We start from the raw sequence: 14,630 nt of genomic DNA on the forward strand, positions 1-14,630 counted from the left end.
CTCATTAGCGCACTAGTCTGACCTCAACAAACCAATATGGGGAACTAAGACCCGCTACTCTTTTAATTCAGGCAAAGCAGTACAAGAATAAAAACAAAACAAAATAGTCCATGCCCAACGAGGACAGCCCTGAACCACCGAAAAATTGCAGGGGTTCGGTTATGACAGGCGAACTGACCGAACGACCAGTGAGCACATGTTCGCCCAGTAGGAGAGCTGGGCTGGACCCAGTGCTCCAAAGCAATCTGAACGAGTGCAGATGGTCTGTCACAGTACACTTGGCAGTTGGCACGGTCAGAGACTTGCAAGGAGTGCGAGAGAGAGAGAGAGAGAGAGAGAGAGAGAGAGAGAGAGAGAGAGAGAGAGAGAGTACAGAGGGAGCGAGAGAAGACGACGATATCAGCAAGCGTTGAAACAAAACAAATGAGATGGCTCTATCAGCTTCTGCAAGCACCGGGCGGGGAACCACCTCCTACTTGCCCACTGAATCAGACAACTCCAGATTGGCAGATGATATTTCTAAATCAACCAGAAAAAAAAAAAAACTAATCAGGAAAAAGACAAGCTAAATAAATTCAGCCACTGACTGCAGTAATTTGACTATTCTCTATACAAGGCTGTCAAGGCTGGTAATCAGAAATGATATCTATAGGCACGTTCACCAACTGTATGATAATAAATGAAGCTTCAGCGTTAGTTTATGCAGGACATGAGAGTCAAGTTGCTGCTCAGCTGTAGTCAGATGTCAGTCAGCTCTGTTCTCATACCTCATTAACATATCTGCTGGTCATTATGTCACATGACTGCCATACTCCAATCAAAGCGCTCAATCAGTAGGGAAGGCTCCTTTAAATATGGCTTGCTTCTCTACCAATGCTTGGTTTTCGAAGCTTCGGGAATCATTTGCTGCTTGCTGCCTCCTCCACCCCAGCCTCCACCTATTTGCACGATCAGTCTGGCTAAGTTCAAATACTTGGTGATTGTCTGATTAAGTTACAAGTCAATGTGGTTAAGCTCAAGTACTGTGATCTTGACTAAGTTTCATGTCAATGTTGTTAAAGGAGTAGTTCACCCCCAAAATTGAGACTAGAGTTCAATAATATTTTTAGTTTTTTTTGTCGCATTCCTAAGACAAAAATGTGATAACAATAAATTTACCCCCATTCGTTCCGGATGGGGACCCGTTTCGAAACGGGTCCCCATCCGGAATCAAAGGGGGTAAATTTACTCGAATCACATTTTTGTCTTAGGAATGTGACAAAAACCCAAAAATATTATTGAAATCTAGTCTCCATGGTGTGACTAATCAATGGAAAAAAAGTCATTTTGGGGGTGAACTACCTTGAACTCTAGTCTCCATGGTGTGACTAATCAATGGAAAAAAAGTCATTTTGGGGGTGAACTACTCCTTTAAGCTCAATACTGTGATTTTGACTAAGTTCATGTCAATGTTGTTAAGCTCAATACTGTGATTTGACTATGTTACATGTCATGGTTATTGCTATTATTTTGCTAATGTATCCCTATGGGGGGGGGGGGGGGGTATTGTTATGCGTTCCCTGATTTTGCTTAACATGCTCAGAAAAGCCTGCACAAAATTCAGGGAGCATCTCCGAACGCGGAGCCCTTCAAACGCCAAGATTAACTGTATTCCATTTATGCAATAAATGGTTAAATCTGCTTGACGTAAATTTTCCTGCCTAAACAAGCATTATGATTTATTTTTCAGTTTATTTATTAGATTTATTAGAATGAAGAATAGAGAATAAATGCAGCATTTCAACTGTCCCGCTATTTTTCATTCTCACAAATGGGTTATGAAATCCTATTGAGACTAGGTGAATGAACGATCATTTGTTGTCAGTGGCTTGAAAACAAATCCCCGAGAAGAAGCACAGCATGTGTGAAATAGAGATGATATATTATTACATAATGTAATGCGCTTGGGAAGGTTTAAACCTTTCAATGCACAGATTAACACACACAAAAAACCATAGATGGGACGGGTACGTCAGGCCGCTCACTGGATAAACAGCTCTAATAGAGCTAGAGTTGCTCCCCAGCAGAGAACCATCAGACCACAGGAAATCTGTTTAGGGAGACCAGAGCCATGGCTTTGCACAGATTATGCTATAACACAACAGATGAGGGACAGATTTATAAGACTTTAACAGCAGCAATGACCTTTTTTTTCTTCTTTTAATATTCTCATCTCATTCTCAACTGACTGTTCATCTGACAACTCCAGAAAATACATTTATCCAATCAAGAGAGAGCAGACCATTTATCAGATTATATTTTATAGCGTCCCAGTTCCAATTTGGTCTGCTCAGTTTTGTTTTATCACTTGTTTATCCTGTATGCTGTGTTTTCTCAAATGGTATGGTATCCAGACCTGAAATTGTATCTTCTGTTAATTAACTAAAATGCTGGAGAGACTGAAAGACCTACTGAAAGAAAAAGAAAAAAACGAATCTATAGCCATGATTAGCAAGAGATTTTTGTAAGGGGAATAAAGTGTAAAACATAGAGTAAACATAAACAGCAGCTATTTGGCTCAGACAGGCGGCTGATAAATTAGATCACTCAGGAAGCAAAGAGATTAAGTTGCGCTACAAAAGAGGGAGGAACAAGGGATGGATTACCAATAGGAACATTATATTCAAGCCAAGTCCAGAGATTGTCGGCAAACAAGTTGAAAGGTTGAACACCATCAAAACAATTACGTTCCCACTAAATCAAGCATTAAAAACAGCAACATATTAAGCAAGCTGTAAAGATTTTAACCCTTTTAGTGCCTCTTATTTTGTAGTGATCCCGACAGTAAGTTGCCGGGAATTCCTTCCATAGGCGTTTGGTTTTATTTTGAAGAGCCAGAGTCAAAATGTGCGTGTTTCGTGCCACTTTACACTGGTCCAGTCACATGACAAAGTCATGTGACTCACCATGGAGTAATGGCCGCTGAGTCCAATGAGTGTTTATCTTGCTATTTGTGAAAAACCTTTGGGTGATCAAAACCATTTTTTTTAGATAAATGTGCTTTTTTGCATCACAATGAATGGGAGCCCATGGAGGATTTTCGCTGTGCGTGCACGTCATCGCCCAATGGAAAGTGATCCGCGAGTCTGGCTTCGCCAACGGACACCCCCAACCGTACAGTAAGGATTAATAATATAACATGTTATACTGTAGAGTGTAGACACAAATACTGACTAACTTGAATAAATAAAATTCAAGTAATCAAGTTATCAAGAAAAATAAGAAAACACTTGTAACACTGTGATATAGAAAGAAGGAATCTCCCTCTGGGTGCCTGGGTGAAATCCTGAGCCATGACAAGACACCGGATGTTTCCCAAACAGCATGTCTCAAGAAAGCCCATGGCATTCCATCTTGACTATTTTCTTCACAATCTCTCTCCACAGTATGCCACCAATACCAGTGAAGAGATGGTAAGCAAATCATTCCCAATGTCTTACAGCAATCAAATATTACAGCAACCAATGGCTTCCTATTCAATTACTGAAGCCACTAGGGATGGGTATCGTCTGCGATACTTTTAATGGTATTGATTGCATGACATCGATATTATCGGGTATCGGTTCACGTAAAAACAAACGATACCTCGTTTCGATACTGTGGAACGCACCACTGGCCGGTCGCATCTGTAACAGTTGGGCTACTGAGAGTTTAACTAGTTCACAGCCAAATCGCCTTCCATCGCCATTTTGAGGAGGGTGAGGCAGCCAGATTGCCAAACGTCGCCTTGGGGATCATTTTCTGATCATTTTGGTATTTTTTTGACATTTTTTGAGCTATAAATGACCTTTCTAGCTTAATTTTAGTCTAAAGTTACATATTCGAAGGAAGTGACATCATCGATGACGTAACCCGGAAGTCGTTCGGCCATAACATAGAATGGGCCTTTTTACAGCATTGAATGTTGACGTTTTTCTTATCAAACTTTACCATTTTTAGACCGATTTTCATTCGGAAAAAAATGGCTGGACTGACAGATTGGTCACTCAAGAGCAAAAACGAGTGTAAATGGCGTGCGCACGACGTTCGGATCGTGTTTTATAGCTCCCGTTCGGCGGACCGGGAGACATAATGGCCGCCAATGGGCGCCGCCATTATGGGTCTACTGCTGTCCACTCGCTAGTCCAGACTCTAGGAGATTATCGTTGGGCACACTCTAGTGGATAGTACTAGTACTACATTCTACAACAATATGATCCCTGTTGGGTTAGATTAAAGCTAACTTGGAAATTAATAAAATTCCTGGCAGTATAGGCGCACAAGCCTATTGTAAATGGCTGGGAGAGAGTTAATGACTGCTTTAGTAGGCTACACTTGTTACTGTGGAAAATAGCCGACAATAGCCTATAATGTTTATTATTATGATGATTATCCAACGTCTATACTCTCCGCTCCACCACACTGTGTGATCATCATCATCATCACCTAAGTATCGAAAATGGTATCGAAAAGGGTATCGTATCGATTCCCAGGTATCGAAAAAGGTATCGTATCGATTCAAAGGTGAACGATACCCATCCCTAGAAGCCACTGTATAACCATCTGTTATCAACATCAAAACGGTCACATTTCAATGATTCGTTTTTTGTATTTTCTGCATTTATTGATAGTGCAAGTGAAGATCGACAGGCATCAGAGCCTATGTGGTATGCGCCTGGACCGCTTAACGCTAGGACCCAAAACAGTCACATTTCAAAAATATTTCACTCATCACATCTTCAGCCAAAGCTGGAAACAAGGGGAAACATGTTATTACAAAATGTTGCATGTTTTTGTAACATGCAACATTCTACAATCAGAGCAGAACCATCAGCACCATCTTACAGGCCAAAAGACTTTCAGAACAGAGAAGAGCCTCCAAATAACAGTTGGTTACCTGCCAAAGTGGGTGCTGAACAAACATCCATTATCTGGATACAATCATTAGGTTGATTTTCCACAACTCATGCAGGTGAAGGTGAAATGCAAGTGTAGCGAGGTTCACAACACTGCGCTAAAAGCAATATACTGTAGCAACAACAATGATAAAGATAAAGCTCCATGAGGAATGTCTGTAGTCATTTGGGGGTTGGGGGGTAGCTAGTGTCTGGATTTATAGAATGCGCAATAAAGCAAACTATGTACATTTGTATATATACTTTGTGTAGTGTCAATTCTTTTGCAACCTGTACAGTTCCGAGTGCAAAAAGATGACCGTCTCTCGACTCTCTCATCCCCAAATTATTGGGCTACATTCCATAAGCATTAGAGAGATACATTTGGATTAGAGACCCCACCCACTCAACCACAGTATATTAAGAAGTCCTATCTTGGCAGCATTTGGTGTTTGTTTCAACCTTCCACACTTTTGCCAAATTGAAGATATCTGAACTATTCGTGACAGCTTGGCAGGGCATAACTAGTACAAACACACACAATACACACAACACAGTGAGTTCCCCAGGTCCCATTGGGCCCATCCATGTCCAGCAACACTGGCCTAAGTTTATCAACTGCACAAGAAAACCAGGCAGAGCATAAACACACATCTGTTTTCCTACTGGCCACTCAATCAACAGGAGGAACTCCACTCACATAATCGGACAACAACCGAACACTAAAAGGGAAAGCAACTCACCATCACCAAGGAAAGCTACTCCACTGGCGCCTGTGTTAGTATTCTTTTGGACAGTTTCCTGCTGGCTGGTGCAGCAAGAACACCAGCAGCAGCCCCTGGCAGCCACTCTCAGCCTGAAAGCAGCTCGCGCTCAGACAGCGAGGGGTGGGCTGCATTTAAGCGCCGGGGCTACAAGAGCTGCGGGAGGAAGGTGGAGGGAAGCACAGCTGCACCGAGCAGAACGGGGAGAGGAGGAGAGGAAGATGAAGTGGACGGCGGCAAGTCTTGATAAAAGGAGAAACAGAGCTTGGCGTCAGGGTCTGTGGAATCAGTGTACCACTGACAGACAGCGAGATGACTTGCTCCTCTCCCTCGTTCGAGCCCTGCCATCTCAAAACAAAAACACCCACGCACTCCCTCCATCTCCGCTCTCCCCTGACCCCAGAGCCTGCCCCCGCCTCCTCCTCCCCCTCTCGCTTCTTTTCCCTCTCACTACACACAACACACGGCAGCCAATCCGTTTAGGACCCGGCCTCCAATCAGAGACTGAGCCGCGGAACGCCCGCCCATTAGTGCACACCCACACAATACATACACAAATAGAGGAGTGAGTGAGAGAGAGAGAGAAAGTAATGAGGAAGGAGCGCACCAGTGCAACAGACAGAGAGAGAGAGAGAGAGAGAAAGAGGGGGAGTGAGAGAGGGGTAGAGCCAGCAAGAGGGAGGGGTAAAACTAAGCACGATCACCCTCAAGACAGAGAGAAACAGGAAAGGAACCCAAGAACACTGAGCTGGGTTGCAAAACAAAACACAACAACAAATGGACCCAAAGCAAGCAGATCAATGTTGTGGGAAATGCAGAGAGCTGCAACCAAAGGCAGGGAAAGAAGGAACGTCCATAAAAGCCCTCCATGATCAACAAGGAAATAAAAAGAGCCAGGCGGAAAAAAAAGAGTCCTGCTGCCTGTGCAGACAAGATAGAGCAGGGTAAACAAAAGAGTTTTCACCTCACGCAAGCTCGGCACACGAGAGTACCTCACCTTCCTCTTTTGCTCTCTTCCACCTTTAAATCGTGTCTCTCCACACGGTCAACACAAACATTATATTATACTGCTAATTATGAAGGTTACAAAGTGTTTTACATAAAACTGAAGTATAAAACATAATCAAAAACGAAAAGAAACACACACAAGGAAAACGCACCTTGTTTTTCCTGCTTCCTGCTGCTGCTCGAGTCAGAGGGAGGGAAAAAAAAAGAAAAGAAAAGAAAAACCCCGCAAAAAGAATGTTGAGCTCACCAGAAGTGAGAGCAGAGCGCGTTGGTGGAGAACATAGTGGCGGGTACAGGTAGACCTGAACCAAAACATCAACTTCTTCCACACATGCATTCATCTGGCCAAACACTCCTCCCTCAAAAGGAAGAATGACAAAAAAAGAAAAAACTCCATAGTCGAGCTCCACCTACTCTGCAACGCTGCACAGCTGAGCACACAACATGTAATGGAAGTAATGCAAGAACATTTATCCCCGAAAAGACTGTCTGCAATACCCTGAAGCAACCAGGCACTGAAGCCTACGGTACGTTTAAAACAAGCCAATCCCCATCATCGACCCACCGCCCAAAGAAGAGACAGTAACAACACGAAAAACATTCACCAAAAAGTTAAAGAGTAATGGAATACTGTTCATTTCAACTAGGTCAACAAGTGCATCCATTTTCTCTAGAGCGTAGAAGAGAGTATAGTGAGTGGGTGGTGAAATATGCAACCTGTGTGTGTGTGTGTGTGTGTGTGTGTGTGTGTGTGTGTGTGTGTGTGTGTGTGTGTGTGTGTGTGTGTGTAATAACATGGGCCACTGTGCCTGAGCAGGCACATGGTGACTCCACAGGATCACACAATAGCAGTAGTGTGCAGTCAGAGGGTCAGGAGGGATTTCCCGTCATGACGAGTAAGCACTACGGCCAACAGCAATATCATGAAATACGATATGTAGTCACGTGACCCGGGTATTAACTTCTCAACCTTTTACAACCCCTTTTACATCATCCTGTTAGGAACTCCCCTAAACACACTGTACACATCTGTCACAGCACCAAGACTTTTACAAGAGGAAAAGTGACTGCGTGATTGCCAATAGTTATGAGCTCATTACCAGCCGAATGTGTGCATTGGTCCTCCCAAAAACCACTGGCATTGGAGGCTTAACAGTGATAAATTATGCAACACTGGGCTTAACTGATGTGGAACATTTCAAAACAGCAGTTACTATATAGGTTACTTTATGTAGGCCCGCTACCCACTTGATACAAACCAGCCAAAGCAAGAGGGAAAGTAGGGCGACATGACCTACATAATAAGACTAAGTATTCACCAACACACTCAGTGAAGTGCATATCCTGTTGAGACAAGTCCCTTGGACATCCATGCCCTCACAACTTTTGAGATGATCCGCAGTCTGTGTCAACTTCTGCCAGTACACATGCCCTCACTTGGTCATCCTGTCGCAGACAGAACGCAGCGTAACAGCTGTACTCTCTCCTCCTCCAGCACAAGGCAGAACATGATCATGTGACATTGACGGTGATTGATCGCAGATCGGTCACAACCATGCGATACTACAGGCCAATCAAAGCCAGCCGTAGTAGGGCTACTATTCATCATTTATCTCGCCACAACTCTACTGTAAACAACTGTTACTTTACTGTGCAACTCCGACGTTCACAATAATCACTAGACCTGGAAGTTCCACAGCATCCCATGTTGGACTTAGATAAGATCCAAGGGATTTGTACTTTGCCGTGTGTGTGACACAGTGGAGTGCAATGGAGTATACGCCAGGGCAGCAGATTTGTCTCCAGAAGGGGGCTCTCTTAGAACCCTCAACGGGAGCCAAGGAACTGCCCCCCCCCCAACAACACACACACACACACACACACACACACACACACACACACACACACACACACACACACACACACACACACACACACACACACACACACACACACACACACACAGCTTTGGAATGTATAACCTGCATGCAACAACAATACATGCCAAGGAGGGAGGCAAAATCACAAAGCAGACCAATTTCCAGCATATTCTGAAAAAGTGCCAACGTCAGTGCCCTTAAGTACGCCTCAAGCAAATGTGAAAAGTGGTAAATGACAGATTCACAGAGTGGACCCCCCCCCCCCCCCTCACTCCACCTGTCCCTACAATCCTCTAGAGGCCTTGCCATTCTGGGGACTATACCACAATGAACGTCACGTGTCTTCAGAATTCAGTCTTGTTTTGTGCCTGGACCCATGATTCAGACTGATTTTTCGGCATCAAATGGATTGGATTAATGAATTCTATGTGAAAATATAAATATTCCTTTGCAATAGGTGTGTCTGTGAGAAATGGATCATTAATAAGCTATCCCCTATGTTGAAGAAGCAGTTAAATCCAAATATTCCTGCATCAATGGCAACGAAAACCATGGCCCTATTGCACAGAGGTCAGGTTGCTTTTATTGTATTTGAATGCCATTATGTCTAATCAATGAATAACATTTAAAAACTATAGATAAATCTAACAAAGCGGTATTCCAAACTAAATATGTTCCCTCCTCAAACTTAGAAAAACTGAGAATTTACAGCAAGCAAAGAACAGTAAACAATATACATCTAGTTATGACAGGCGTTTCCAAAATGCACTTAGCAAAAGTCACTATGTCACTGCATATTACAGTACAGTACAGTGCGTGATGGGAGTGGAGAAAAAATCCAAGCTGGCTTCAAATCTCTGACTTACATTGAACAGGTTTGTCTTGTTTCTCTCGCAGAAAAGTCCTTGTGCTGGCATGTGCTTCAGCTGTTGCCATGGGACACTGCTTCCTAGCAACACATCTCGGGCCCACTGTAGGTTCTGTGGAGGGGGAGGGGGGTTACATAATTAAAAGGAATACAATTTCAAAATATAGGTTAACAAAACAAAAAGGGTTTTCCCACTCACAAGACTTGACATATTAGAGCAAAGACAAACCACCCGTTTAAAACATAAATGGTGCCGCTGATAAGATCATGCAGACAGGATAGGGACCTTTAGCAGCATATGACTCAGAAATCAGTGTGCCTACACCAGTTCTTTGTTTTAAATTACAGCCAGCTCACAACACGATGCATTTGGAGCTCTGCACCCCCGCGCCGCATGGCGGGGTACATGAGATCACATGCTCTCAGCTCTCTGCACACTGGACTACAGCAGTTGCAGATGAAGCAATTGTCCTGTGAACAAGAAGTCTGTGGACGCATTTTAGATGTTGGGAAGGGGGGGGGGCACCAATGGCACCACAACAAGCACAGGTGTCACATGGTCACTGCTATGGTACCTTACATTTCTCCACTAGAAGTTCCAATTGGAAAAAAAACTCCTAAAAGTGGAGAGCTGGTCATGTCTATCTTTTCTCGGTCAATAATAACTTTCAGAATACACTGTAGGAAGTCACTTCCAACATATCCTGACACGGCGTTGAATATTATTACAATGACATTATATAAACATAAAATATTTAACACATTAGGTGTTTTTATTTCAATATTGCCCACTCTGCACCTATTACACACCTGTCTGCCTTAGAAGCAGAACCTGACGTTCCCAATAGGTTTTCCTTGCCTGATTGAGAATCTAATACAATTGGGTGCTGTTTGTTTTCTTTGTGGGCCTGTGAAACCCTCAATGACTGCAACTGATATATATAAATACATTTGAGTTGAGTGGAGTAGAGTAGGTGGCTACTGCTACAGTATGTCCTCCCTAACCTGGCGTTATTGAGTAAGGACAAGATGCAGTAAAAGTGCTCTACAAGCAGAATGCTGACAGAAGGACGCCACCACAGTAAAGCTCATCACAATCTCCCTGTGCCAAGTTGGCTGGGAGAGCACTGCGCTATCGCCCACGCACATCTCTGCCCACAGTGCCTTGTGTCACACTCACACTCACACACACACACACACACACACACACACACACACACACACACACACACACACAGTATCTGCACCTCATGTACAGTGCAGAAAAGCCCACAGGCAAACCCCCCCCCCCCGCCCACCCTCACAAAAAAAATTAGAAACTACAACAACTAAATAGACCTGACAGCATTGTGATGTACGCAACACACAATAGAAGGTTATTGTGTCCGTCCGTCATGGAATAATAGGGATTGACACAGGGAAATAATGGCTCCATCTTCCGCAAATGTCAGCCTTAATGGCAGGAGCCACTGATGACAGGTGTGTGGCTCAGGTTCAGAGAGTGAGCTGACCTGTGATAGGAACCGAGTAGTGTGGTGCGCGGCGCTGTAATTTAGCAGTCTACTGCTGCAGAGCGTGGACTGACTAGGGGGTGGTGTTGTGTTCGGTCTGGTTTATTAACCAGGCAATGGACTGACCTGATGGGGCGTCACAAGGGGGAGGGGGGGGGGGGGACTGAGTTATTAAGGCCCAAGTTGGAGGGGCCTTAATGGTTTTATACTTTAGCTATTGAAAAATAGCAGTTCTACCACTTTTTGTGGTCACATGTTCAGATACTGGATTCTGATTGGCTTAAAACAGTGGTAAATCAGTCAACAACCTTGAGTTGGCTCATGGACCCCGCCCACTGTTGTGTTGCAGTTGTATAACTAAATAACCTTGCAAGTTACAACTGTGTTTTCTTTCATTTATATGGTAGAAGTTCTAAAAAAGCAATTTACCATTTGAGGGTTGTGGGTTGTTGGCTGATTTACCACTGTTTCAGGATTGCTTGGCACTCAGCTTCGCCTTGTGCCACTGCCACAACAGTAAATTCTCACGGAAACAGGTGGATATCTGCTATTATTCAATCGTTAAAAGCACAAAATAATGCATTCCCAGTCTAAATGGGTTGAACCCCATCCCCCTATGAAGAACATTCATGGGGGGGCCCACAGTGAATCCTTGTACCCAGGGCCCAGAATTTGGTGCGACACCCCTGGATAGGAACTGAGTAGTGAGGTGTGCGGAGCTGATATTTAGCAGGCTACTGCTGCAGAGCGTGGACTGACCTGATGGGCCTTGCTGGTGCTGTAGAAGAAGGCCAGCCGGTAGAGGCTCTTGTAGTGCTGGGGGAAGCGGCCCAGGCAGAGGAACAGGGCGCGGACACACATCTCCACCAGCAGGCGGCGCTGGTCGCTCCGCTCCGCAGGCAGGGCCTTGGGGATCTCCACCACCTCAGGGGGAGGATGTTCCGGTTTCCTCTTACCCTCGCTGGCAGGGGTCTGAGGGGCAGCCTGCAGGGAGGCCCCTCACAATTATTACATCTTAAATATTAAATCTTTTCTTTCAGTCAGGACCGTTTTTTATCATTTCTAAGCCACAGTGTTTGTGTTACGGCAGGTAGAAGAGGCTGCCGTTTTGAAATGAAAGTGATTTAAAAGCTAGATTAGGAAAAAACAGCATTTTTGTGCAGCCGCTAAACAGGAAGTCAACGAGACACACAGCACGTCCGGGTGACGTAATTGCGCGCTGCATGTTGGGAAATGGAGTTTGTTTCATCACCGCGGTAGCCAAGTGCAGTAGCTACAGTACAGTATAGTTTACTGTACAACGCGTCAAACGCGTCGTGGGCCTCCAGCGACATCAAAGAAATTGACTTGTAGACACCACGTGGGCATCCGATGTGTTAAGTATAAAGTTGTCAAATATGTCTGTCATTTCTCTGTATATTTAGGTTATGTGTCATATCTACCATGCGCAACTCCAAAGCCTACAAGCCAAACAGAAATGGAATTGTCAACGACAAAAAAACAATGAAATCGTTAATCGCAATTATTTGAGACAATTAATCGTCATGTGAAAATGTCATAATCGTTGACAGCCCTACCTGTTGGGAGGGACTTGGCTTGGGAGGGGTGACCATGACTGGCAGAGGAAGAGGACTCTGTTCAGTGGTGGTCTTGGGGGCTGCCGTTTCAACCAGAGGTGCCGACACGGCTACTGCATCTTGGGTAGCTTTATCCTCCACCTGGGCAACAGAAGGTCCGCTTCCCTCGTTGCTTTTCTCTCCAAGAGCAGCTAATGCAAGATTCAAATACAAATTATACACTGTATATATCAGGGATCTTCAACAGGGGGTCCGGGACCCCTAGGGGGTCCTCAGAGTTACTACAGGGGGTCCTTCAAATCTTTGTGTGATAGAAACCCTTTTTTTCCTCCTTTTTTATATTAACCACTTGAACCCTAACGTCCATATTCTGAGAACTTTAGCCCAAAATAGCAGATCTACAAGCTTGAGGCGTTGTGAGCTTGTAGATCGGCTATATTCGGCAAAGAGGTTTGGTGTAGAGGGGAAAAAGGAGCACACTAAGTACAGAGTGAAAGGTCAAGTGTATTAAGTATTGACGGTTCAAGTGGTATCTGATAACACAAATCGACATGAATCCAAAATACACTGACGATTGTGCTGTCAAACGATCATGAAACTATATGGAATCTGGAGGTTCCTGCTTCATCTCTCTCTCAGCTAAGGGGTCCTTAGCCTGAAAACGTTCAAGACCCCTGCCGTATATAGTTCCACTATTATCTCATTACGAACACACATCCGGAATCTATACGGGAATGCCTACTGAGTGGCAAAAAAAGACTTTCTGCCTACTGAGTAGCAAAAAACTACTTTCTGGCCTACAAAAATGTCCTGTCCGATTGCATTAAACAACGTTAAACAACATTAAACTTTGCCACTCAATTTACCATTCACTTTATGAATGCGCATACCCTCTATTCCCACACTTTTCCGCACCTGTGTCATCGGCTGCAGGCTGTCCTTCCTTCACAGGCGTGGTGTTTTCTGATGATGAGGAGGAGCTGGCCTTCACACAGGCTGGTTTGTGGCCGCTGTCCTGGGAGCTAGCGGGGTCCGTGAAGGCATCCTGTGTGGAGTTGGAGTCAGAGAGCATCACCACCTCACTGTCCTGGCTGCGCTCTGTCAGAGGGGGGGGGGGGAGGGAGGGGGGGCACAAAACAACATAGATCATGTGGCAAGCTGCCTGGCCATGTGGCCAGACCCACATCTTTCTTTATCCCCTGGAATATCAATTTCAATTCAAAGGAGCTTTATTGGTGTTTACTTTGCCAAAGCAATATCAAGGAGACCCTGGAGGTCAAGATGGGCAAAGTCTTTTCAAATACAACAAGTACGCACATCCTCGGTCTTTGGTGCCGAGCCAAAATGCAAAACAGCAGAGTCATGAAAAACAAGAAGGGGGCTCGCAACTAACTTTAAAATGCTCCAGTCTTTCGCTGCTGTGAATAAATATTCGAGCCCGCTTCTTGTTTTTCAAGTGTGACAACAGTGGTATCAGTCAATAAAGTTGAGGTTTTGAAATGAATAAGGAAAAAAGGGTGTTTATTTATTCGGCTCCAATAGCTGTTTTTGGTTCCCCAGCAGCATGCTGTTGTGCCAACTAGGAATTAAGTATACCACATTTCTTGAGAGAAACCGTTCAGCTTCTCTCAATGCTAGCTAGCGAGCCTATTGAAAACTGCGTATTGATCAAATATAGTATATAATACCAGTAAGACTCCCTAATCGGGAGATAAGCGACCGTCAGGTCGCAGCGTGATTTTAGGGCAAAATGTGTAGGGGCAGTGTCCAAAAATGTGGTTGAAAAAAATCGGCCTGATGGTGGCGCTGAGTGTAGACATAGTGTGTACCGATTTGTGTGATTTTAGGGCAAAAATCGGCCTGAAGGTGGCGCTATATGGGACAGATCCATGTTGATGAGATTAGTGTAGACATACTGTGTAGCGATTTGCGTGATTTTAGGGCAAAAATTGTAGGAGCAGTGTCCAAAAATGTGTTTTAAAAAATCGGCCTGAAGGTGGCGCTATATGGGCCAGATCCATGTTGAGGACATGAGTGTAGACATACTGTGTACCGATTTGAGTGATTTTAGGGCAAAAATTGTAGGAGCAGTGTCCAAAAATGTGTTTT

The 14,630-nt window shown here is 44.3% G+C and overlaps 1 protein-coding gene across 1 annotated transcript in view; it reads right to left on the reverse strand.

Annotated features, from left to right (window-relative positions):
- Nucleotides 1-14,630, reverse strand: part of cabin1 (calcineurin binding protein 1) — an 83,991-nt gene that overhangs the window by 37,325 nt on the left and 32,036 nt on the right. The window contains 4 exon segments of the mRNA XM_080738004.1: nucleotides 9,432-9,545; nucleotides 11,704-11,928; nucleotides 12,522-12,712; nucleotides 13,437-13,619. Of these exon segments, the coding sequence (XP_080594130.1) occupies nucleotides 9,432-9,545; nucleotides 11,704-11,928; nucleotides 12,522-12,712; nucleotides 13,437-13,619 (713 nt within the window).

This window comes from Nannobrachium achirus (genome assembly GCF_963921795.1).
Source record: "Nannobrachium achirus genome assembly, chromosome: 12".
NCBI lineage: Eukaryota > Metazoa > Chordata > Actinopteri > Myctophiformes > Myctophidae > Nannobrachium > Nannobrachium achirus.